General features: G+C 44.4%; 1 protein-coding gene across 6 annotated transcripts in view; it reads left to right on the forward strand.

Annotated features, from left to right (window-relative positions):
* The window catches only part of PFKP (phosphofructokinase, platelet), a 72,855-nt gene extending 48,791 nt beyond the window's left edge, over positions 1-24,064 (forward strand). For 5 of the 6 annotated variants that reach the window (XM_078609726.1, XM_078609743.1, XM_078609735.1 and 2 more), the window contains 9 exons: positions 861-931; positions 1,204-1,291; positions 4,697-4,849; positions 7,624-7,788; positions 11,416-11,477; positions 14,409-14,520; positions 16,073-16,172; positions 21,310-21,415; positions 23,126-24,064. In XM_078609726.1, the coding sequence (XP_078465852.1) occupies positions 861-931; positions 1,204-1,291; positions 4,697-4,849; positions 7,624-7,788; positions 11,416-11,477; positions 14,409-14,520; positions 16,073-16,172; positions 21,310-21,415; positions 23,126-23,252 (984 nt within the window). In that variant the 3' untranslated portion in view covers positions 23,253-24,064. Of the gene's footprint in view, positions 1-860; positions 932-1,203; positions 1,292-1,929; positions 2,083-4,696; positions 4,850-7,623; positions 7,789-11,415; positions 11,478-14,408; positions 14,521-16,072; positions 16,173-21,309; positions 21,416-23,125 lie in introns of all 6 variants that reach the window. The other variant, XM_078609769.1, reaches the window with a different exon arrangement.
* Positions 24,065-27,230: the final 3,166 nt, after the last annotated feature.

Genomic DNA, 27,230 nt, shown 5'->3' on the forward strand with positions numbered 1-27,230 from the left:
ATCCTACATATTTGTCCGGTTTTTTTCTTCATGGCCCGAAGTATCAGCACCCTTTTGCCTGACCATCCTTTTTATCCAGGCTCAAATATACTCTTGATTGTAGACCCCCGAGACGTGCCGTCTATTTATATGTATGTTTTATTGCACTTCTTTACCCAGAAATCTTTGCGGCGTCCGATGACTGTTTTTTGTTTGTTCCGGAGGGTCCTGCCACGTTTTCGCAGTAGTGCAGTGATCAATGCTGTGTGTAATCCCAATTGAGTGATTTTCGCGGGGTAAATTTTCAGGCACACAATGGCCTACCCTTGTGAATAAACTCACACGATCTTTAATGTCCACTGTGAATCAGATGTCGCGCAATATTTTTGTGGTTAACACGGGCTGCGATTTAAACCACGGTGGCTGCTGAATTCGAACCGTGTGAACGTTTGCAATAGGCGGCGAGCGTGCTACGACTAGGCCAAGCCACCGCCCCTATGCACGTGATGAAACTACTCCCTGCTAATCCCTCTGCGTAGGTTTTTGCAGTTGCGCTCTGCAGCCCTGAGATTTGCTGTCGGGTCGTACTGCGTGTTGTTTGGCATGGTTGTCCGTCGTTTCGCTCCACGTATTGGCAGCAGGTTCTTCAGGAACTAGTGCAGTGTGCTAGCTACCATGCCACTGCACCAACCCTCGCCCTATATAGTTACATGTTAATTATATTATTTGAGTTCCGAATATCTTAACACAAGTAACTCGTATAGATTTGTTTGGGTGCAGTTTAAACATTTCCGGTCTGGAATGGAAATCTAATCATACAATCATTTCTACTTCCAAAAAAATGCTCGACAAAGTGTTTCTGCTATTTTGTTGTTCTTCAGATAAAAGAAATTAAGTGGAGAGATGTTGGAGGCTGGACGGGCCAGGGTGGATCCTTACTCGGAACAAAGCGGTACGTTGCCGTGTGTATTGTATACAGTGATGGATTTTTCTCCACTGCCTTCTGTTATAACAAAGTAGCTCCACAGAAGCAGGAGCCCTATAATACCTGTTATGCATGGTGGTCACCCATCCATGAACTTTCCAGGCTTCTGAGATTTGATGAGATCAGGTTTATTCCAGATAATTTAGCCCAAGGCATATGATAATGTATTAGATACAGGATTTGGCCAAATAATGATGCTCTTGTATTGATTTTAGTATATTTCTGGCTTCTGTGCGCAGGACTCTCCCAAGCAAGTATTTTGATCAAATCGCTGAAAAGATCCGTGAACACAATGTTAACGCATTGCTCATTATTGGTGGGTTTGAGGTGAGTTTTCCCAAAAATACTGCCATTTGCAAATATGCTTGGTTTTGATCATGTGAGTGGATTGTCATCATGCATAATTATCGTCGCAATTGTATATTATAGTATAATAAGTTAATCGCATTCCTCTCTGAATTTGTGCTTTGGTTTTATAGCAAGGCCAATCTCTTAACCCTTTTCTTAGATGTCTTGTTTATGCTTCTTTTGCACAATTCTTTCTCTTGAAACTTGAAAACTAACACTGTTGCTAACCCATTAAAATGGGATCGCACTGACGCAGGCTTTGCTCGATGACTCACTCCACCCGCTGGAGTCATCTGCTGCGTAGGAAAATTTGGATTTGATTATTTTTCAACAACATCTCTCAATTTGTCATGTAATGGTAAATTGTGAATGGTAAATTAATTGAAACTGCCAGGGGCTCCCGAGGGTTGCAGCACTGCACACAATCATCACCGTTACGAAACAGTCGACAAAAAAAAATCACCAAGTGTGCCCCTTTGCGTCTGCGTGTCAGTGCCAGGCCCTTCTGCTCCACTACCTCTTGTTCTGCATTCTCGCTCTGCCGCGCTTCCTCTCTCTGTCTCTCGGGCCGTGTGCGCCCTGCCCTTTTCCGCCGCCGCCTGCCGTCGCGGCATCAGGCTTTCCTCAGCGGCCTGGAGCTGGTGGAGGCGCGCGACTCACACCCGGCGTTCTGCATCCCCATGGTGGTGGTGCCCGCCACCGTGTCTAACAATGTGCCCGGCAGCGACTTTAGCGTGGGGGCCGACACGGCGCTCAATACCATCACGGACGTGAGTGCCACACCGCCGTTCGTTGGGAAGCATCGCGGTTGCTCTTTGGACCTCGCCCGTGGAGGCCTACCGCTCATTAAGGTCGCGCTCATTGCACACAAAGCTCTTGCTGCAAATAGACCACAAGGAGCATAAGCCATCACACGAACTCCGGTCATCCTCGCAGCGGCTATTGACTAACCATCGAACAAAGGCGGGAGCCCGCATCGCTACTTTGAGATGCGCTTTTGCGGCCGTCTGGAACACTCTTCAAATATTAGGAAGCCACTGGAGCTAAATACTTTTAAATCCAAATTAAAAACAAATTTCTTTAGAACTCATTTTTGTGTTTCGTTTGTTGTCCTTCCCTCGCCCCTGCATTTAATGCGGTTGGCTACACATACGGTGCGAAAGAAGTTCAACAAACGTACGTCTATTTGGCATGCATTGCAGGCGCATTAGTGCAAGCAGTAGCGTGGCCAATGAGCACGCACTTAAATGCGACTATGATGCCATTAAAGCATACGAGCCAGCGCAAATTCCAACCGCCAATTAACCTTTTCCCGTTCCGAGACGTCTGCAAGTTGCAGGCTGGGTGTCTTGTTCACCGTTGAATCTCGAAACGCGCAAGCGGTTTGGCGTTAATTTGATTTAGAGCGGCGTAGCGTTGTTGTTTTTAAAGACTTTGTACTCGCCACAGAGTACTGTAGCAACACTACCGCACACTCTATGATCGTTGATGCGAAACTGTGCCACACGCCCTCCCGCATGGCCCTAAGGGAGCCTTGGTACCGATTAAGTTATTTTATTTTTTCTTCCGATTCAGTTGCAGTGATGTACATCATCGGATATACGTGTGCATCACCGGGTTCATAGAGTGCTCTGCGCGCCAACCGCTACACTACCGCAAAGACACACACACATACGCACAACGCCGACGTTCACTCGTTTCATTGCATTCGGCTGAAGACGATCAACACTGGGTTCCGTTCAACAATAATCTCGGTAAGTGACCTGAGACCAAGGCTATCCGTTCCTCTGCGAAAGCAAATCCTGCGACCAGCCTCGCCTCGTGAGTATTGGCCTGTGAACCTTCTTCTCACCTCCTGCGCCTCCCCCCGTCTTGCTCTGGTCTTTTTTTCCTCCCGCCTTCATTGGCAAATGCAATCCACCACGCTGTGTTTGGTTTTTTTTTACTGTTATTTTATTATTGAATATTAACAAGAATATCTTTGCGGACTCTCATTATCCTCTCACTAATTGGGAAAGAAGCCAAAATGTTGAATATGATTTAATGTGTAATGAAAACTGCAGCGGTGCACAGCTGTAATCTGATGAGGGTGAAAGTTGTGTCACAGGTCCCATAGTGTAACGAGACACATTAGTAATATTATTAACCTGAATGATCACACAAATACAGTACAACGGTATCATGACCCCTTTAGCGCTGATTCGATTAGCGCTCGCTTCTCCAGGAACGCATCTTGAGCGCTAAGCCAGGTCTAAGTGCGTTTCATGAATAGAATGTGCAATACCAAGCTTTCAAGACTGCTACGCCAATAAACTAATGAAAGCGTGATTTGCTGAGTTTGAGTGTTAACGCCCATATCCTTCGCCATGGGCTTGTAAATTAATGCAAGATTTTATATTGCTTTACAAGAAAGCAGCTTAAGATTAAACAGCGCAGTTGCATCGTCGTGTGGATCACGCTCGGAATTTCATGGCAGTAAAGTGCAAGTAACTTGGAGGTTTAGAATAGAATGTGGCAACAGGGTTTTGTTTGTAGACATTGTGAAGAAGAGGAGGTTGGGATGGATGGGGCACTTGTACAGGATGGAGGAGCCATGTAGGTTATTGGCAACGTGTTGGACAATATCATTTGTTTGGGGAAATGCACCCATCGCTTGTCCATGACAAATACTTTCTCTGTGCGCAAACACACACTGTCATTAAAATCCGCAGATTCTACGTCCAAAGAGATTATATTACTAAACATCCATTTTTATCCTATCCAACCACTTGTCTTCCCTTCACTTCTGCAGTGGACTATCCTAGTTAAAGGTTTTTTATTCAGATGGATGGTGGATTGCATTTGTACTATTTCCCTGCTTCTCCATTACGCTTTTTCTAGTTGTGTGACGGTGACGCAGCCCATTGATTTTTTATTGCACAGTGACGGGTCTTAGCCAGACCAAAACCTTGCGTTTAAACGCGCGCGCGTGTGTGTGTGTCATGTTCCAATAACTGTACGAATAGAATTTTAGGGCAAGAAGTTATTGTCATGTCATTTTTAAGCACAAAATCAAGTTAGTAAATGACAAATCGATAACATAATCCAAGCCAGTGTCTCCTTGCTCAGACGAGTGTGGCTTGGTATACGCTACCCATCTTCCTGAGTGGCCGAAGTAAGCCAGTGGCGGAGATTCCCGTGCGCAGGTCAACCACTATTGTTGTCCCATGAAGTAGAATTAATTGTATTCATCCTGCACGTATACGTCACATTTTTATTAATGCTAATCACAGTTTTGCTTTGTAATAAAAAAAACACATGACCTCCAACGTGTTGATATCTGGCTAAGAGCTGTGATTACTTGGCACACTGAAGCCATTAGTGTGTGCATGTGCCACGCTGTAGGCATTTGAAGGGGCCATTCAGCTCCAAGAGGCGAGAGGTAAATATGAAGAGTTTTGCATTCCCATCTGCATGCTGCCCGCCACCATCAGCAACAACGTGCCAGGTTCCGACCTCAGCCTGGGTACAGACACAGGCCTCAACGCCATTGTGCAGGTACTCCCCGCGACCGCCGTGCGCTGCCTCCAAGCGCTCCCCCCCCCCCTCCCCCTTCGTTTCTTCAGGGGCCGGGTTTTCCCAGCGGGCCTCGAGAAAAAACCTCGAACAGGACCATTGTGCTCGTTGTCCCATTGCGAGCGCACCGTGCCTGTCCGCCATCATGCTGTTGCTGGAGACGAGTCGTGTGCATCTGCGGTATCGCGCGAGTTACTAAATAAAAATTGAAGATGTGATTCATCATGGAAATCCTCTCCGAATGCAATTCAAATGTGGCTGATGGGATATGAGAAAAAAAAATAAGCGAAGGGATGGATATATGGAGATGAATTGGCTGCTGTATTTATTTTGCTTTATATTCTCCACAATTACGCGGGTGAATATTTTTTGTTACGTTTTTAAGTAAAATTTCATGACTGCGTTTCAGGCAACTTGTTTTGCATACTGTAATTGTGAGGCCTACAAAACTGGGCGTGTCTTTCTGCACACTCTTATAGTTGAAGCACAAGTAAATTCTGATTGAACATTAGAGTATTGAAAAGATTTCTGTACTCAATTTGCTATAATATAAAAGTAATTTTAGTTTAATCCAAAGTAATTTTTTTCAGACGTCCATCGCAGGATGCGTTTTGGACCGTGAAACACATCTGAGTGCATGTAGCCATGCATTACATAATTGCTTATGTGTCACAAAGTTTCGTATTCGGTTGAACTCGCAATTTACCACTCTAGGACTAAATTGCATTCATAAACCTTTAAATGGAGTGGGCATAAAATAAATGATCACTCACTCTCATCTGGGGAAAAAGCATAAATGGAATAAGTATAATGAAATGCTAAGTGCCCATTTGTTTTGGTCATTTATAGCGGCACTGCATTAGTGCAATTTATCCTCTATGAGTTCAATTTCACCATGAAGTTGGATATTGAATGCCAAGGTAAGATTTATTCTTGTTGTTAAATGGGTTCATTTATAAATGTAGTTAATGCACACGGGTTTGGAACTGCAATCATGGCTAACAATGTCCCTTGATGTGGGATTCGTTTTTGTTTTATAATCCATGTTAAAGATTGTACACTTAAAGTGGTTTACATTGGTTTGTTACTTGAAATGCTTTTAAACATTATACACTGAAAAAAAAGTCGTTTTAGAAGTTGGTCTTTGTCGACGGGTGGTGTTGGCTGCGGTGGACGATTGCTCAATGTCAGGACAGCGAGCCCCCCCTCCTCCCGTCCCGCTGAGGGTCTGGCTTCAATCCTGGCAAGGGCCACCACGCGTCCGTGATTAAACCGGGCGATCGAGTGAATAGCGCTTCGATCGTCTCGGCCTGGTCACCCGCGAGTGTTTGCGCAATAACGTCGATCGCAGCGAGGTTGTTTTTATTTCCTTTCTCTTTTTTTTCAATTCGGCCAAACACAAAGATTGAGAATTAATAATTTCCGTTAGATTGCTATGCAATGAACACTGCCGTAGCTGTGCTGTAACAAGATGCATGACAAGAGTGGTTAAGGGGTGGTTAAAGGGAATTTAGAAGTAGTAGTTCTGTGATGTAATGTTCCACAGGATGGTCTCCAGATATTGGTGCTTCTCTGAGTGTTTAAAATTAAAACTTGCTTGTTTCATGACCCAATGTTAATGCCACAATTTTGATATAATTAGGATTTAAAATAAAAAAAAATTGCCATATTATTTGGGTCTTTCGGTAAAGTCACGTAGATAGGTTCAAAGAAAATAACAAAAAACTACGACGTTTCGATGGCAACACAAGCGGTCGTCATCAGGAAAAGGGGGTTAGCTTCTAAAGGCAAACTGTTTATAAAGGTTTAAAATGGGCATAGCCCAAATGTCAGCAGCATGGGCGGAGCAGCTAATGTAAGTGATGGGCAGTGACCGCGATGGTGGTGGGTTTCCACCAAATAAAGGGCTGCCAGGTAAAAATTTGCATGTTTATGTAAGATCGGTGAGCGGCCTCCACGGCGAGCGCACTGAGGTGGCTATGTTAATGTGAGAGATTAGCATGTTAATGTGAGAGATTAGCAGGTTAACGTGAGATGGCAGAGCCACCGCCACGCCGAGGTGGGCACGCAAAGGTGGCTGTGTCGGTGTGAGGAATTTAACCTGTTAATGTAAAATCGGAGAGCCGAAAATTAACAACTAACATCGGAAGGTGGCAGGATGGGAACATCACAGCCAGTTATTCCTCAAACTGGTTGATAACGACCTTCCAACGATTGCTAAGTTTGTACCCATCTTCTCAGTTGAAACTGTGTCTGTTTGGTTGATGTGTAATATCGGAAATGTAAAAATGTTTTATGTGATGCACTTTTAAAAGTGTGGTAACCTTTTGAGTGTATATGTCTATAATATAATTTTAACAGATCTGTACATTACCCATTGGTGGATTAACTTTTGAAATACTGACCCAAGCAATATAAAATGTATGCATAGGGACTGGTGGAAAAAAAATGTCAGGATATATTTTGCATTATGTACTGAACGAAGGCAAAACTGTACAGTCCTAAAATGTAACGAACAATGTTAATGTAGAATGTAAAAGGACGTTTGTGTACAAACATAAATAACAACATAATCTATGGTGCATTATAAGTAACATAGTAGGTGAACATTCTTGGCAATGGCCTTTCCAGAGAAAAGCTTTTGAAGGGAAGACTCTTGCTTCGTGAAATCAATGCACTCGGGGGGGGGGGGGGCTGAAGCTCCAACAATCGTCGCAAAGCCGCTGAGCGTTTCAACCCCCTCCCGTTCCCGCCAGACGTGCGATCGCATCAAACAGTCGGCCAGCGGCACCAAGCGTCGCGTGTTCATCATCGAGACGATGGGCGGCTACTGTGGATATCTGGCCAACATGGGAGGTCTGGCGGCCGGAGCTGACGCCGCTTACATCTATGAGGAGCCCTTCGACATCCGGGATCTGGAGGTAGCAGCGCTCCGTATCCCGAGGCAGGGAGAGGGGGGTGCCGCTCCAATGGCTCTTATCGGAGGGCAGCCAAACACGCTTCGGGTTCAGGCCCACCGAGGTCGCGTGCCACTCTGTGGACCAATCGCAGTCGTCTATTAATCGCACTTTTTTAACGAACGATAGTGGTCGCGCTTCCTCTGCACGAGTGGTAGGAGTGTGCCGCGTGAGAAGTGGCGGCGTGCAAAAGAAGAATGATTCATGGGAAATGCCGAGTGGCTTCTTGCATTTTGTAATCAATCCCGTTATTTATTTTTTCTTACTTTAAGCTACGATTTCGGGGTTGATTTGAAAAAATTATACGTGGAGTCTAGCCTTGGCGGGGAGGGTATGCAGACCAAGCAATTGTGCGTCGTGTTAAATTCTGACCAATAGCGTGAGACAAAAATGTATTCCACTGTATTTAACCGTTGATTTGTGGTTAGGATCAGGGTAAATGACATGCAGGGATTAAATGTAAAAATGCCGACATTGCCTTTTATTTAATCAAGTGGGTTGAAAGTTTTGGTGTAAAAAAAAACTCCAATCTTTCATGAAAAAACATGGGTTTATTCATGAAACCAATCACGGATTCCTGCCAAAAAAGGAAATGTGCCCAATCAGGCCTAGGTTTTTGCATTATGGAAATGATTGGAATCAACTGAGGGACTTGATCTTGGAATGTGGGAAAGCAATGATCATATCTTATTACTGCACTGCACATCACCGCACGTTCCCACTGAATCTAGCAGTGCCACTTTCATGTATGTGAAGGTAAGTTTTAGTGACAAGTCCTGTCACGCATATTGCATGTTAGCCAAGCTATTGTGCTAAACAAACACAAACATCCATTGTATGCCTGTTTAATGCTCAACAGAAACCAGCATCAATGGCAATCTGTCAATTAAAAAAAAACATTTAGCTACTTATAATTGCTGGGGCTATGTTTTGTTCAGAAAACTGGCCTTGGTTTTTATGTACCTTGAATAGGACATACTCCACCGTAGTTACGTTTCATATTTTCTTATATTCACGGTGGGTGAGGGTTATGTGCCCATACTTCACCACTCCGGTCAATGCGGATCGAGGGGTGGAGTGCAAAACAGAAATGGATTTGTCTGCACTGCCCTCTACTTCCCACAGCGCCCACTGCGATCATGCAATGGCATCTTCTTGGTTCTTTCGGTAAAGTCACGTAGAAGGAAAATAATAAAATAATAAAAATAAAACATAATAAAATAATTCTCACGACGTTTCGGCCACAACGCAAGCAGCCGTCTTCAGGTGGAGAACAGGTCTGTCAAGTAGACAGAGTCTGAATGTTCTCCACCTGAAGACGGCTGCTTGCGTTGTGGCCGAAACGTCGTGAGAATTATTTTATTATGTTTTATTTTTATTATTTTCCTTCTACGTGACTTTCCTGAAAGAACCAAGAAGATGAATCCCTGCATTCACAAAAGCTTTAAATCGTGCGATGGCAGTCGCTCATCCATCGTGCACCATCCACTCGCGTCCCCCGGGTGGTTACTCAAGCTGGGTCCACCGGGAATTTTGTAGCTTCTGTCACCTGTGGGCCAACAACAATTTGACTGCATTCACCTTGTGTGGACATTTTGTTTCAAAGAGAAGATGAAATTGTGTTCAATTTGACTCCTGGTCAAAGCCGGCCGCTTTTGTGTGCAGCAAAATGTAACGCAATGGCCTGCTTGCAGTCAGATATATTTAAGTGTATCAGATATATTTAAGTGTACGAGACTTTTTCAGACGTAGAAGTAAAACTCTTCCTCGAGGATTCTAGATTTGAAGCTTTCGTGACTGCAAGGATTCATATTCTTAGGTTTTTTCGGTAGAGTCATGTAGGTAAATTAATTTTAATTTTTTACCTATGTGACTTTACCGAAAAAACCTAAGAATATCTTCCTCGAGGATCATTGATGTAATGTTCACAGCTATAGCCAACATCATTGAAACCCATAAGGTTAAGAAAAGGTTTTTCAGCCTGTCTTGCTATGAAATGGCCAGCATCCTCCACTTTGCACCCATATTCACAGGCCATAAATATATTCTCGAGTTGTTTTGTTAAATTATTTTCTGCCCTATCGAGTGACAAATTAAGTCTGCCTCAAACTGCCATTTTGACGACATCACAAAGTGGTTCATGCATTTTATAAAAAAAAATCCATCTTGTAATGCAATATATTACATATGAACTTAGCGCCATCATTTACCATATAGATTCCATATATATATTATATATTGACCTCTTTATCACAACCCCCTGCATTATACATATTACTTACATTTAAAGAGACACATTCCTAACCACTTCTGTCAACGTTTTTTAAGCTCGTGTTGAGGCCTAAATGTAGAATCTAAATAATTAAAAGGTCCATAATCGGCTGCTGACCCGGTATCTACAAATGTAGTGTTTATAGAAAAATCAGGTAACATAACTCATTGCTACAACCCATCCCATCTCTAAAACCACAGTGGGGTTTCTTTAAGTGTTTGTATATCTGTGTGTTTATCCGATTCGGCAAAGCTCGAGGAAAAGCACCTCCCCTGCACCTTCCTGGAACGCTCAGTGAATGTATCCCGCGAGAATTAACACACTCTGTTACTTCCCCTCTCTTTACGTTTACGTAACGTTATGATTATGGCCTTTTATCAAACCCTGTGGGCTTCTGCTGTCTGCCTCCGCGCTGCCTTGATTGTATTAGGCAGCAGCTACCTCAGCATCTGTCAGCCACCTTCTATCAACATATCTGCAGGAATACCAAACACACTCCTGCTGACTCGCCAGTTTTCAGCTGTTTCACTGCTGCTTCGACGTGGAAGGTTATCACTTCTCTCTCCAGCTCTTTAGTCTTTGCCACGTTTTGCAAATCCACTGCTCGGGTTGGCCCGCTGTTGTTTGTTGCTTTCTTATTAGGGCCATCATTTGCCGTGTGGATTCATCTATTCTGCACCAGTTTGAGGACTATTGATTTTGGATACAGTTGCATGTAAAGAGGCCACTCGAGTCCAACAGTGGTTTTTCTAATGTCCCGTCGCAGCTGAACACAAAAACTGCAGCCAGCCATTAAAGTAATTAACTGAACGAGCCAAATACATCTCGCATCATTGACACAGTGAACAATGCGTTTACACAGGGAACATTTGTTACATGTCTTCGAGCGGAAGTTAAGACACAGTAGCATTCATTCTGCTCTGCCACTTTTGCTAAAACGTTATGAATTTTCTGGGCAATGGGCCTTCCAGAGAAAAAAAGCAGAATACGGGTCTGTTAAAATATTACAGCCGTGTCCGTACGAAGCACCGAAACATCAGCCAAATCTGTGCAATTACTTTGTTATCTTTCCTCCCATATCCAAAAGCCATCACATAACTCGTGTCATGTGAAGGTTGTCTTCAATAAAGGTACATGCCACTGTTTCTGTAATGTAAAGGATGCAAGTAACATAAAATCAATAGGTAAAGATGTAAATGCTGCAAACCAACGAATTTGTAAGCAATTTGTTTTGTGCCACATTATTTATTTGTTACCCACCGTAACCGACCGAGCAAAATCCTTCCCACGATATTCATGCCCTTGCTTGTCTGCGTCAGGCCAACGTTGAGCATTTGGCGGAGAAGATGAAGACGGGCATTCAGCGGGGGCTTGTTCTGAGGTGAGATGTCAGCTTCTCCTTTAAACGTGATTATGCTGGTGAGGTTTACTTTCGGTCGTATTATGTATGCATGTAATTATCTCTGTGTGTGCCGCGTCCTTTCTCAAAGACGTTCGTGATCACGACGCGATTATGGTTATTGTCATATCTGTTGATGGCAATTAGAGCTGGCTTATATGATTACGTGAGCAATCGATCACTGTACGGGTTATTGGTACGAGTGATCGACTTATCGCACGAGACGAAAATACTTTGGAGGAAATGTCTCAAGTCTGCCACATGTGCCGCTGGATGGGAAGTGATGGGCGGGGCTTGGTGACATCATCAGGCATGTTGCTTTGAGCTTGGCTTGTATGGGCTCTGTCGAATGTTAGGACAATCACCATTTTTAAAAGGGCCCAAGTAATCAACTCCAAAAATTTGAAAAGTTTAGAATCGATAGATGATTGATGTAATTTAATAATCGTCGCAGCTCTAAGTGGAATGCAATTACTGAAGTCCAAATAAAGCAAACCTGCATTTTGTGTTTGCTATAGGTACTGGTAATGATGTTTCTGACTAAAATGTTGCATGGCATAGGCAAATACTAGTGGGGCTCGTGTCTTATGTAATTATGGCTTGTTGTTTTCTGGGCATTATGAAAATTGGTCGGCAAAAACATAAATCTTAGTGGCGCTACTAAGATTAGCTCTGCAGTTGTATAATAACTTCCAGCAACACGGGACTGTGAGTGCTGCGTATACTTCAATAGCGGCCACAAGCTAGTTATTAATTGAATGCCGGTACTCCATCAAATGTTTTACATGTGGAGCCGCTGATTTTGGGTGATTGCTCCGTCAATGTGAATGATGTTGCAGTAGCAATGGCAGTCAATGTGGGAAGAGACAAATAATAGTTTACAGATTCTGAACTTGCATTCACGTGATGGCATTCTTTGTACAATATGCAGCGGTTGTCATCCGGGAATATTGAAAACATTTTGGGAAATTACCATACTCTGGGCGCAGTGGTGGCGAGATGTTAGCTCCCTCGCCTGGTATGCAGGAGCTCGTGTGTTTGATCCCAACCCTGACGCCTGCTGCAGTATATTTGGTGGTCTGCATGTTTTCTCTACCCTTGGTCATGTGGTTTTTCTATGGGTCCTCTGAGTTTTCCCTGCACATTTAGAAGTGTGCGTTTACAGTATTTGGCTGCTATACATTTCTATATGATCAGCCACTTGGTTGAGCTATCATTTGTGGCCAGGTTGCTTCTGAAATAGAGTTATACAGCTCAGTGGCCCTTACCTGGTCAAATAAAAATCGTTAACTCTTTGAGGAGGTTCCGTGTTTATATGCTACACCATTCTTCTTGGGTATTTGGTAACCCAGTGATGCGCAAGCGCAAATAAAAAAAAACCGAACACATACATCGATACCACTGTGTGTGGCCTTTAAGGAAGAGTTTTTTTGGAGGTCATGTTTTGGACAATTGCCCTCCTTTCTCAGAGGAAATGGATGGATGTGGTGAGTTGTTACAATTCTTGCTGGGCGTCTTTGCATTCGCTTTCTACAGGGAATCTAAAAGTAGCCTTGCAGGTGAACGGTCCTGTGTATCGCAGTGATATCGGTGTGTTCTGGTGTGTCCTGCCGTCCGTGCTGCGAACTTTCCCGCTTGCTATGCTTGAGTGGAACTGTGAAAAACAGCACGTGTCTTTCTTTTTTTACATATAATGCCTCACGAAATAATTTATCCAGGTTAACAAATTACTGGTCATGTAATGGTTCAGCTTGTTAATGCATTGGCTGATTTTTTTTTTTACTGGATTTTCCCTAGTCTTTATGTATTATGAATGGGTTTCTGTTGAGTAATCTATAATGTGTGATTGACTGTGCCACAGCAGAAGAGTCTAATTATGTGTTGTTTTTATCTCGGGGCAATTATTAACTTATTCACCTGCAGCAGCAGCAGCATGAAATTGATTCAATGCCTTGTAGACAAAACAACTTTAATTGTGTAAACATTCTTGGCACATATACACGCTAGTTTTTTTTCTTCAATCCTTTCGAAAATACTTTATTCAACTGGAACTAATTTATATCTGCCTCCGGGAAGGAGGGTTTTGCATTGGGAATCGCTCCAGAATTAGGAGTGCAGAGCTTGAATCATCGAATGACTCTGGGACCCTCCTAATGATGGTTTAAATGAAAGGAAAAAAATGCACACAACAATTTTTCAAACCAGTGGGGTTTTTAATTATATATATATTTTTTTAATCTAAGGAAATGTTTAATTGTTGTACTTCTAAACGGATTTCATTAAAACGTAACGTGGGTTTGTTTTTAGCTCCCCTTAAATGCAATTGTCGATATTGTTTGTGAAAATTGCCTCGACATTAATTTAATTTTAAGATTATTACATTTTGGGAAGCGTCATCGATGTGGTTTAATGTCTTTTGTTTGTCATGATATATCAAGTTTCTTCCTTCGATGACAAAAAAACCACCCCTACGATTCGTTTTCAGTTGTAATCCAGTGTACGCCAGTGTCATGGCCACAGTAGCCTGTTTTTTAATGAGTAACGGTATATTCCTTGAAAAAAAAGCTATCTACACGGAGCTTAAAGCTTCCATTTGGTGTAAATAAACACATTTACTCATAATTAGTTAGGTGCATGTTGTGTTCCGATACCCAGTATAATATCCCCTTTTATCGTGAACATTTCCCCACAGTGTTTACATTTTGGATATAAAGGCAGAGCCCCATTAAACACTTGCTTTATGGAGATGATTGAACAGCCATCATGAAACACCATCGTCCTTTGTATGTACGTATGTTGAAGTTCATACGAGCAGTTCTAAATAAATTCGTTTTTTTTCATCTACGCTTAAAAGTGCAGCGCTCCGTCGACACATTTCACCGATAACGAGGTGACGTCTTCCTCGCCTTGCAGAAACGAGCTGTCTAACCCCAACTACACGACGGACTTCATCTACAACCTCTACTCGGAGGAGGGAAAAGGGGTGTTCGACTGCCGCAAGAACGTCTTGGGTCACATGCAGCAGGTGAGAGCATTGGCGCGTCGCTGCGGCAAAACGGTGACGCGCTCGGGGCAGAGAATAAAGAAATAAATAAAAAAATGTAATAATCTTAAAATTAAATTAATGTCGAGGCAATTTTGTTTGGGTGAAAAGGTAAACGCAGTTTCATATTCTTGGGTTTTTTCGGTAAAGTCACGTAGGTAAAAAATTTAAATTAATAAAAGTAAAATAATAAAATAAAAATCACGACGTTTCGGAGGCAACACAAGCTTCCGTCTTCAGGTGGAACCGTCACAGCATGCTTGCTGTATCACGAAAGCTTCAAATCTAGAAGTAAACGCAGTTATTGTTTCGTTTTACAGCTTTCGTGACTGCAGGGATTCATATTAATAATATTATTTCCCTTCTACGTGACGTTACCGAAAGAACCAAGAATATGCAGTTATTGTTGTTATTTCGTAAATCAACCTTGAGTTAAAGTCTGCCGTGGCTGCGACATTTTACCCCGTGGGTGTTATCGTACAAGATGACCGGGTTTGCATTTCTGTGTGAAGTGGAGTTCTCTGGTTTGCAGTCCAATCATCTTGATTCGTACTTTTTGTTCGGTGGATGAGGTTCCCCCACCCCCCCCCCCTATTATAACCAGATGGTATGTTAATTAGTAAAAGCGGCACACTGAAAGATGCTTCCTCATTTTTTTGGAGAACTTAATTTATCTTAAACATTGGACACGTAACAAGCGGGGTGAGTATTCCTTGCATGGTTTTTCATGTACGTGGTAGATGTAGAGTCAAAAATTAAATCGCATTTAATCGAGTGATCACATGCTTGACAGTGAAGGCTCATGGTTTGCCTTGTTTACTTTTAATCTTGTATTTGGGAAACGGATTACGTGCCATTTTGCCGACCAAAGGTTTGTACACGAAGCCATACAAATATACAAACACAGACATAATTTCAACCGTGATGATGGTTACAAACTGAGTAATCATTGGAAAGATGTGATTAACCATGCAAAAAAGATTTAACTACACTTATTTGGACCATCTTATTTGACAGACAACTATTACAGGTTATTGATAGACAGCCAGGCTTGTTTTACCATGTTTAGTTGTTTCTTTTTTCACACTATTGTTATGTAGGCCAGGCTTAGTCACAAACCGTACCTCTCCATGACAAAGGGTCAGCCTCTTAATATGAATAAAAAGTGTGCCGTACTTGGCCCTTCCCCCCTCTCCAACCATCATATATACGGAGTGGTAGCTCTTGTAATCTCTCATTTACTTGATACAGCTGTCGTGGCTGTGACGGTTCCACCTGAAGACGGAAGCTTGTGTTGCCTCCGAAACGTCGTGATTTTTATTTTATTTTACTTGTATTAATTTTAATGTTTTACCTACGTGACTTTACCGAAAAAACCTAAGAATATGAATCCTTGCAGTCACGCAAGCTTCAAATCTAGAACCTTCGTCTATTGTGTTTTTTAATTTCCTTATTACCTTTAATTGTCTGGGGCAGGGCATTAATCCATACTGGTAATAATGTTTCTGGTTTTTTCTCCCCACGTGCATTTAAGGGTGGCGCTCCATCCCCGTTCGACAGGAACTTTGGGACAAAGATCGCTGCCAAGGCCATCCAGTGGCTCACGAAGAAGCTCACAGAATGCTACCGCCACGGTACGTTGCTAATGAGACTTTCAGACAAATTAGGAGGCCATTTCTAAACCATAACTATTTTTTTTACTTTACCAGGTAAGGCCCACTGAGCTATGTGGCTCTTTCAGAAGCGACCTGGCCACAAATAAAAGCTCAACGAAGTGGCTTATCACGAGGACATTTATAGCAGCCAAATACTCTAAACGCATGTTTCTAAATGTGGAGGGAATAACCGGAGGACCAGGAGAAAAATGCACACGATCACGGGGAGAGAGAACATGCAAACTCCAAATATATAGGCATCAGGGTTGGGATCAATGACCTCCTGTATACTAGATGAGGGAGTAAACGTATCGCCACCGCAGGGTACGAGAGAGACATTCTGATAAACAGGAAGCCACCAGGGTGAAAGAGTTTTCAGCACTATCGCTGCTTTCTTGCCGAAGATAGAATGCCAATGATATAACCATAAAAGTCATCCTAATTCTTAGGACTCTCTTTCAGAAGGGTCCTGGACTGGAATTTTTGGCCAATATTATTTTTAAATGTGCATGTGTCAGGCAAACAGAATGACTGGGGTCAAGCCACACACGAGTGAGTGGACAACACTTAAAGCCTTGCAAAGATGCAGTCAATTAAAAAGACAGATGGGATCCAGTGAGTGGACTAATCCCATCTACATCTGTTGCTGTTACTCCCTTCCCCTGGCACCTTGCAGCCCTCAGCATATGCAATGCTTTACAAAGCCGTGGGAATGGATTGCCTTTGGAAATAACCTTTCACGTGTCATCTTGATTGAATGTGCATGTAATCGTTTACATTTACGGGGGTGTGCTATTTGAAATGGACACACTTATAATATTTAAATTCGTAGGCAATGAGGAGGGCACTGTTGTTCCATTGGAACATTTTGTAGGAACTATTCTTTGATGAGCATTGCATTGTCTCCTTTGTTAAAACTTGTCAAGTGTTATTTACGTATTTATTTTTGATGTTTTACCGCTTAGCTTGAACATATTTTCCAGGGGTTCTAATTTTTTTTAACATAAAATGAAAACAACATGTAAGAATGACTTTGTCACACTAATATGGCATTGGTGATACTAGTTCCATAAGAGATATTTTGTGTTATTGTTTCTTTGCAAGGCGGTTTTGCAAAGCAGTCGTATTAACGAGGGGTTATTAACGTATGACAATGTTGACATGTTTAAATTATACTCTTGAAATTTGCATTCATACTAACACTCTTCTTCTCTCCCTTTCTAACCATTCACGGAGACAGATAAAGGTAAATTGAATTAATTTTGTTCAACCTACTTACATCTTAAATCTGTGTTGGGTAACACAGATTGATCGGTCATGACCTGCATAATTGCCGCAGCTCGGTTCGGGTACAGTGTCGCATAGAACAAGCCGCATTGTTGCCCCATTATACACACACACACACACAGGGTACACACACACATAGGTACACACACACACACCGGTACACACACACACAGGTACACACACACAGGGTACACACACACACAGGTACACACACACAGGTACACACACACAGGGTACACACACACAGGGTAGACACACACAGATACACACACACAGGGTACACACACACAGGGTACACACACACACAGGTACACACACACAGGGTACACACACACAGGTACACACACACAGGTACACACACACACGGGTACACACACACACAGGTACACACACACACAGGGTACACACACACACAGGGTACACACACACACACACACGGTACACACACACGGTACACACACACGGTACACACACACACGGTACACACACACACAGGGTACACACATAGGGTACACACACACACAGGGTACACACACACACAGGTACACACACACAGGGTACACACACACACAGGGTAGACACACACACAGGTACACACACACACGGGTACACACACACACGGGTACACACACAGGTACACACACACACAGGTACACACACACACAGGTACACACACACACACACAGGGTACACACACACACGGGTACACACACACACGGGTACACACACACACAGGGTACACACACACACGGGTACACACACACACAGGTACACACACACAGGTACACACACACAGGGTACACACACACGCGGGTACACACACACAGGTACACACACACACGGGTACACACACACACAGGTACACACACACACACAGGTACACACACAACAACAACAACAACAACCGCCATTCGCCACTAAGTGGCGGCGACGTCACCACGACGCCCGTGCCAGGCCATGTGCACCCCGAGGCCACGTGAAGCGTCGAACGCCCGCTGGCAGGAGGCCACGCATCCTACGGCATTCTGGAACACACACACACACAGGTACACACACACACGGGTACACACAGGTACACACACACACAGGTACACACACACACGGGTACACACACACACGGGTACACACACACACACAGGTACACACACACAGGGTACACACACACGCAGGTACACACACACAGGGTACACACACACATTGCACACGACCAAGCAATTCGTGAACCTGAACTTTACCAGTCGGGTCAAAGCGTCTCAGTTACGCAACATGGTCTTGTGGCTCCTCCCCCCCTGGCCGGGTCCTCACTCGCGCCGCTGCGAGATTCCAGCGAGCAAAAGAGGAACCGAGCTCAGGGGCCGTGTGCGCCGACTGCACCGCGTTCACTACGAACATCGCGTTGTTCGTCCTTCCAGCGGCCCACGGTGCCTCGGTGGTGCATTCTGTTCTCCTGTTACAACGCGTGGTTTTCGTAACGTTAATTGGGTATAACGCGATTAATGTATTGGGGAATTAATTTTTTCTAAAACGTGGATGCGGATTAAATATAGCGCGATCGAGTGAACGGAACCACGTCGCACGAGTGGCGATGAGCAGTCGTGTACGGCTGCCTCGGCGTAGCACAAAGGCGGGATGCTGCTGGATGCTCCTAGATGCTGCCCACGTCTTTGTTCAGTGTGCATACGCATCTCGCGTGTTAACAACGCGATTTTTCCATCACGTGGTGTCCTTCAGGAAGGCAACTACTACTGCGTTGTAGGAGAACAGACTGTATTGGCGACCGGCCATTGATCTGCCAGAGAATGCCCCCCCAGCCCCCAGCCCCCCAGCCTCTTTGAACTTTGCAACGGCATTCTGGAATAGCTGCTGCAGTTTGACTTTCAGCAATTTGCTTGGCACCTATTCCTGCACGCTGTGCACCACGAGTGTACAACCATTGTCAGTCCTGAGCCAACGGTGGAGATTCCACATTCCCGTGTGAGTGGACCAGTTTCTCTGGAGAACAACCACTCAAAGCGGTACTCGCTTTATTGTCAACCATTGGGGAATGATGATGAGCCGAGTTGACCCCTCACATCTTCCAAGTGGCCGTGGTGCTTTCGAAGGCTCGCATTTAAATCCTGCTACATGTTGGTGGAGAAAAAAAAAATCGTAAATGTGCCTTAGGACTTTATCAGACCAATATGCTGCACAGCAGCAAGCCTGCATGTAATAAGAATAAAAATCTTTATTTTTAGAGTGTCTTTCATACTGCAACGTTCAAGGCGCTCGACACAAGTTAAGATAAAACAAACGTGTACAAAGACGAATGTAAAAACACTCGTGAAGTAATGAATATACATAGCGAGAAAAAACAATGCATTAAGCGTTAATATAATCATAATGTGCCAGAATAAAATCAGAAGGCGAAATTATAAAAACACAGGTGTGTCCCGGCTTTCATATGCATCAGTAGATACATTCATCTGTTGGCTACTTTCATAAACGGCTGCACACACACACACACCAGGCAAGCATTTAGCCATTGTGTACTCAAGTTCAACGCTTGAGAATCGGCAAGGTTTTTGGTTTAATGCTCTGACAATGAAACAAGAACTCAGCCGTGGTGCTATCGCAAACTGATGCAGAATAAATTGATTGCTAGATTAAAGTAATGTTTTTTTTTTCTCCGAAGGCAACGTAGCCATCGCGTGTGTGGTTTTTATTTTATCTTAAACTCATTTCTCACATCAAACTGTAATTAGCCCGGTGGGGCTCGTGTCCACCATTCCATCCAGATGTTATGCTAATGAATATGCCTCCCACACCACCTCTCCTACGTTACCCACAGCATGTTGGGACCCTTTGGGATTTCCCGCGGCTTAACCTCTCAAATCTGGCGCGCCGTTACACGTAGTTTTATATTGTTTCCGCCCGTACGCTGCGTGGGGCGTGAGCAACTTTGCGCGAGGCAACTTTTGATATTTGCGTTGATCAAAAACACACCACGGTTTGACTTGCCGAAAATGTGCAATGTTAATATTTACAAAGTCCCGAGTATAAGTTTCGCGCTGAAAATTTACGACCATTCGGAATAAAAACGGGAGGAGGAGGAGGAGCATTGGGTGCAGTGGTTAGCACACTTGGGTTAATTCCTTGGACATAGCAAACATCGGTGGCGAGTGGTATCTGAACTAGCCCTTGCACTGACCAGTGTGGTGAAGTATGGTCAAACAACCATGACGTGACATTTTAATACAACAGTAGATTGATAAGGGACTTGCAGGCTTGTTTGGTTTTTTTGAATCGACGTTCAGGTGCCGCGTTGATGCGCCGTACGTGATTTCACTGAAGTTGCACTTTCGGAAATGTAAGCTGATGATAAATCACAAAGCTCTTCACATTTGCTTCGATGGAGCCTGTAAGATGGTGCTATGAATTCGTGCTGTGTATATTTATCTATAACAAGCATTATGTGGCTTACCGCCAGGTATGTTTCGGAAATGTAAGCTTTTACAGCTTTTACTTAATGGAATTCAAATCGGTCAATGAAAAATGGTAAGAAACGGCATTGTAATGGGAGGGCTGTACTTGTACCCTTGCCGCATGCTCGCAGTGGTTGTCTATCGTGCTGTGTATGCGGTGTGTGTGTGTATCCCACACGACTCAGCCTCAAACGAGTACCCTGTGCAGTGTATAAACATCGCCACTCAGGAGACAGCGTGGTGCTGGCCACCCACGCCTCTCGTGTGCCGTGCCGGCCTTCATAGGTGCTCGCTAACGTCACTTGTCCCAAGAGGCTGTTGCAGGATAGATATATACGGAGGATCTTTGTCTTTGTACTTTTTCCCAGGACATGTGTTCGCGAATTCCGATGAGTCGGCCTGCCTGCTCGGGATGCGCCGGCGTGCCCTTGAGTTCCAACCACTGGTGACGCTCAAGTCCGAGACCGACTTCGAGTGAGAGATTTTCACACATTCATTCAGTCATCATCACCTCCAACATTGGGGCTCATCGAGGTTCCGTGCCTGCACGTTTACATTTTTCCATGAGCAAAAATGTAATGCACGTTTTAGTGTTTCCCACGGCTATTTTTTGGAAACTCTGGATGGAATTCTCTTGGGGCGAATTGTATAGTTACATTCATGCACGTGCCAATGTCTTCACAGTCACTTGATTTCATGCGTCGGTGTCAGTAGACATTAGATTGAGATGGCCAAAGCTCTAAACCAAATACCAACAATGGAAATGCCTCAATGTCCAGAAGCATCTGTACATCTGCCTCATTGGATTTGACATGCCGTACGAAAGAAGAAGATTGAATGACAATTTGCCAAATTGATTTCCGTGCTCTTAATGAGCATTCAGTCGGTGCTTACATCCTGTTGACAGCCCTGAGCCTCTGGTGGAAATTCCACATTCCTACGATGGAAACAAGTCTCCGGTAGGACCACCACTGTTAACTTTCCCCGCAAAGTCAACAGAGGGATAATGAGCTAAATCAATCCCCAAAATTGGACTTGAACACGCAGCCTTCTGATTGCGAGCACCTCTTTCTAATGCTGAGCAATCTGGCTGGATTTGGACGTAAATTATAAATATCATTATCATAGACAATGAAAATGTCCCACTTATATCACGCGTTATTTTGTATTCGGCAATGTATTCATCAACGGTGTACATAACAAGGTAAGACTGTTTTAAGAACGTAAAACGTTTTGTCAGTTCTACGGCAAACCGAGATCCTTAATGTGTCAACGCGGAATCCGCATTGACACGTTCAGGGCTTCGTTTAATTTCTCGACGTCAGTTTGCTGGCCTAACCTTAAAATTGCAACCGTAGAATCGAAAGATTAATGCAAGGTATTGAAAAGGGTGTAAAAAATTGTCCGTTTTAAACTGCAGCAGATGAATGCTAAGATGCTAGATTCTGCTCGTGATTTATGTCCCTTTCAGTTACTTTACGTTCGGCATTTAATGTAATTATGCAGAATTATAAAGTTGCGTGGTTAGCATTTGCACTGCTCTTTCCGCACTTTTATATCACGCGGTGGAATCCAGGGCGGTAAATCTAGCACCACCGTGGGTCACCAAGTACAAGATTTAGCGGCATTGCGCTTGACTTATTGATCAAACCTTCTCATCTGCCGTTCGTTAAGGTGAGACTCTCATTAATCGAGAATCAAATCAATTGAAATCCAAGAGCTGAAATAACGGAAATGTTTTTTATTCGTGATGAATCAAATATTGGACTGCCAATGCCTTCTGAGATTGGTCACTCGAGTTCTGTACTTAGGTTAGATATGCTTGGGGGTGGGGGGGGCTATTGTTGTTGTTTTTTGGGAGCTCGGGGCATTTCCGTGCATTTGGAGCAGGCGAATGCAGACACGTGTGTATGGGAATATTAGTGGTGAGGAATTGTGCCAAGGCAAGGACTGTCCATCCGTGCACAAAAAAGGCAGTTAGCGCGCCGTAGCGATTCATGCAGAAAATTAAAGCAGAAACACTCCATCATGTAGCACAGCCCTGGGAACCTGCGTTCATTGTTGGTGCCTAATGGAAGTAACATGTTAAGTGCAATTGGGCCTCTCTTGCTGCTCTTGCTGCTGCTGCTTCTTAACCAGACGCTGAGTAATATTAATGGCGCGGCGCAATGTGCATTCTGTCAGGCACCGCATTCCAAAGGAGCAGTGGTGGCTGAAGATGCGTGCGGTGCTCAAGATCCTGGCCAAGTACAAGGCGAGCTACGACATCTCTGACGTGGGGCAGCTGGAGCACCTGGCCATCCGGCGCTAGGTGTCTCACCCGACGTTCACCTTGCCACCGCTCACCCCGACAGCACCCGAGGACACAAACCTCCAGCCACCACCACCATCACCACCACCATCACCACCATCACCACCACCACCACCATCACCACCATCACCACCACCATCACCACCATCACCACGTACAACTGGCCAGAGGCACAGCGCCCCGTTCCCTCCGTGTCCGTCTCGTGTGCGGTCGCTGCTTGATCGTGCGGTCCCTTATATCATTCCTCCACTCTTTGTGTTCACTCCAGAACGTGTTCCACCTCTCAACGGTCACGGTGTGTGCCGGTGATATATGCCTTGTCTGTGTTCTACTGCATTACTGTAATGTCTTGTGTGTGACGTGCGGGGGGTGTTGCTGCTGCTGCGGCGTTGAGGAAGTGCATGCACGAGAGATTGAGGTGACCCGTTAAGTCGAGGATGGCAGATTTGATCAATGATGAAAGAAGCTTTCAGTGTTTGTTTTAGGAGGTGATGTATTGCAGCTTTCCCTCCAGTGGTTACGTCACTAAGCAAGAAATGTGACTTGAAAAAAAAGGAAATAATAAAAGAATGTTTTAAAGTAATGTTGATCAGCTTTTTAAACCAAATTTGAGTGTTTATGATAGAATACAAAACAATATAGTGAGACTGACAAGTCCTGATGGCTAAATAAAAAAAACGAATATAAAGCCGTGATAATACGGGAGAAAAATTGTGAGCTTGTTGTATGTGTCTCTTAGTTTAAAGTCTAATTTCCTGTACCGTTTCTGAACGCTTGTCAATCAAAATAAATGTATGCATTTAATGAAAGTGTACACTGTTTGAAATTTATTTTTCTTCACGGCTAAGATCTGTTTGGGGGAGAGTGGTGGCTAAAACACGTAGATATTTTATTGAAATTGGTTGGTATTTTTTAAAAATTGTTTTCCTCCCCCTGAATGTACTGGACACACTCTTTTACGAAACATTCTATCAGCAGAAATGTCCCCTATTATAAATAACTTGACCATCCTGCCAGTTACATTTAAAATAAAAAAAACGAGAGTGTTTACCCACGCAAGAGTGTAGGGCAGGGATTAGTATGTTTTTCAGTACCATATATAACGTAAAGAGTGGTAAACTTCACATTTGTACATGTTTCCCATAATTGCTTTATTTTTCAAGTTAATTCACCCATTATGTTTAAGCTGCAGGTGTTGAAACAAAAAACACATTGTTTATGTGCACGACAAAATTAAAAGCCGCAGAAGCAAATAACGCTTAAGTGCATTGCAAAATCAAATGTTCCTTTACTGGCCACGAGAACCAACAACCGTCGGCCTAGCAACAGGCATCCCCAGCAATGGCTGCTCCACACAGCCATAGAAGGGCATCGGGGAGCATGGCGATTGAATGAGATAATCACGATAAACACGTTCCTTCGGAGTGGGCAGGTAGGAACTTGGTTGGACAGCGTATTCGTGCACGACAAACAAATATGCACGACAGAGACAAATAATCCCTGGTGGGCAGTGTGGAACCTGTTGTTCCTCTACCTGTATACAAGATAACTTGACTTGAGGGAGCCAGGCAGCCAGCCAGGTAGCCAGCCCCCTTCACTATCGGCTCCTCCCCCTCACTTAGGCACCTCCCTTTACCCCCCCCCCCTCCCTTAGGCCCCTCCCCTGACCCCCCCCCCTCCCTTAGGCCCCTCCCCTGACCCCCCTCCCTCAGGCCCCTCTGCTGACCCCCCCTCCCTTAGGCTCCTCCCCTGACCATCCCCCCCATATCCTTAGGTCCCTCCCCTGACCCCCCCTTCCCTTAGGCCCCTCCCCTCTCCGTACCCGGCAGTAGGTCTCCACCAATCAAAGAGCTGTTTATATTATATATATGTATGCACGACAGACAGACAAAAAATCCCTGGTGGGCAGTGTGGAACATTGTTCCTCCCTGTATAATTGATTGAATGAGAGATTAGGTGACTGAGTGTCAGCAGAGTATTGTCTGTCGAGTGGTGGAGTGGTGTCTGGATGAGGGTCCGATGTCGGGTGAGTGGTGGGTGACTGGCCGTGGTCTCTGTGAGTGTTTGACGACAGTGGTGCGTAGTGTTGTTGAGAGTGGCCGACAGGGAGGAGCAGTGTCAATGGTAAAGGGGAGAATAGTTGCTAAGAGACTGAGCCGATGGGTAATAATATAATAACATTATAATATAATAACCTCGTAGGATTGGGCTAGTTTTTAAGGGGCAATTTTCACAGTAATTTTTTCGATTAATATTTTTTTCTGATGAAAAATGTTTACAATTTCCGGGATTTATTTTTCAATAAAAGTGAATGACTTAATTGTGTTTAGTCTTAGAATGCTACATATCTAATGAATAGTGGGACATTTTCACCAAAACTTTCTGATGAACAGCAAATGAACATTCTACCCTATGTCGTTTTTAGTCAAAATTGCTTTTTATTTTTCAATATAAAGTGAATGACTACATTGTGTTAAGGCTCATTAGTACAATAATAAGTGGGGAAATTGCGCCCGAAACGTCGTGATTTAGTTTATTTTAATTTATTTTATATTTTATGGATCCTTGCAGTCACGAAAACTTCAAATCTAGAATGAGGTTATGTTCCTGGTAAATTTACTATCACACTTGAGAACATAATACACTTTCTAGACGTACATATTCAATAGGAAAAAAATATTAATAACACTGGCGATAAGTAGAGAAAAGGTTAGCTTTGGTTAACACTCACCAGTGTGTGCTATTAAGCAGGGCTATTGCCTGAAACGTGGCTCATTATATACTTTTATTTTCAGGCCACACAGATTGAGATCCCCCTGTAGCCTTTAACGGACTGTTGGGGCAAGTTCCGTTCGCGAGTAGCACCTATGAAGGCCGGCACAGCACACGCGGGCATGGGTAGCCAGCACCATGCACGTGGTGACGGTTAATACACACTGCACCAGGTATTTATTTGGGATTGAGTCGACCTAGGGGAGGCCAAGGACCCAGTTCAGATAATCGCTGCCACTGATGTTGGTAGTGGTGGCTGTGAGCAGGAATCTCTGCCACGTTTGTAGCGCAGTGCACTAACTACTGCGCCACCACTCCCCACTCTCACAATATCAAAAAGTAGTGAGTCTAACTGAGTCACAGACGTTGTCTTGGGAGTAGCACTATTTCATCAACTCAACACAACATAACGTAACCTACATTCGGGTGTTGAACGCCCATCTAACCACGCTACGGCAGAACTAGACACGGTCCCGCTATCACGAGCTGGGTCCCGGACCGCGTGGCTAGAGGCTTCTTCAACCCGACGTGGATCTTCTTCACCAACAACCCAAAGAACCCTGAGCCCCTCACGGGGCCCCCGTTATATCGGCCCAGGCTGGGGCTGGCTCCGCCCCTCGCCCCGCCCACCTTCTAGATCTCTCGAGCTCCTTCTCGAAGGCTCCCGAGAGCTTCTCTATACCACGTGACCACCCAGCGGCCCCCGTCCACCGGTGGCCCCCCTCCAATATCATCCGGTCACGTGTCGGCAGGTCAACCAGTGTATCATGCCCCAACGTAACCCTGGCTGACTGACACTCCCGCACACTACACGTGGTGCCTCCGTGCTGACCTGCGCTCACTCAGGCCCCGCTAGGGCTGGGACTACGCCCAGTAACCAGGCTGCACGTAATGTCAGCACATTATCCGCCGTCGCCTCGCAAGCCCGGCACCACACAGTGACATTCACAGTCACGACAAAAACATACACAGTCCCCGACTTACGAACGCACGACTTACGAACATCCGCACTTACGAACAAGCTTCCATAAGACGTAAAATGTTTAACCATCCGACTTGCGAACGCGAACTCGCACTTGCCAACTGAACCGCGGAACTATTTTGATCAGCAGAGTGATTCTCCGCGAGATGTAATGAGTCGCAGCATCCCGTCGGACAGGGGATAGGCGGTGTAGTGGTTAGCGCCCTTCGCTACGAAACCGGCGA

The sequence above is a fragment of the Lampetra planeri genome, chromosome 2, assembly GCF_965212315.1.
Source record: "Lampetra planeri chromosome 2, kcLamPlan1.2.h2, whole genome shotgun sequence".
In the NCBI taxonomy this organism is placed as follows: domain Eukaryota; kingdom Metazoa; phylum Chordata; class Hyperoartia; order Petromyzontiformes; family Petromyzontidae; genus Lampetra; species Lampetra planeri.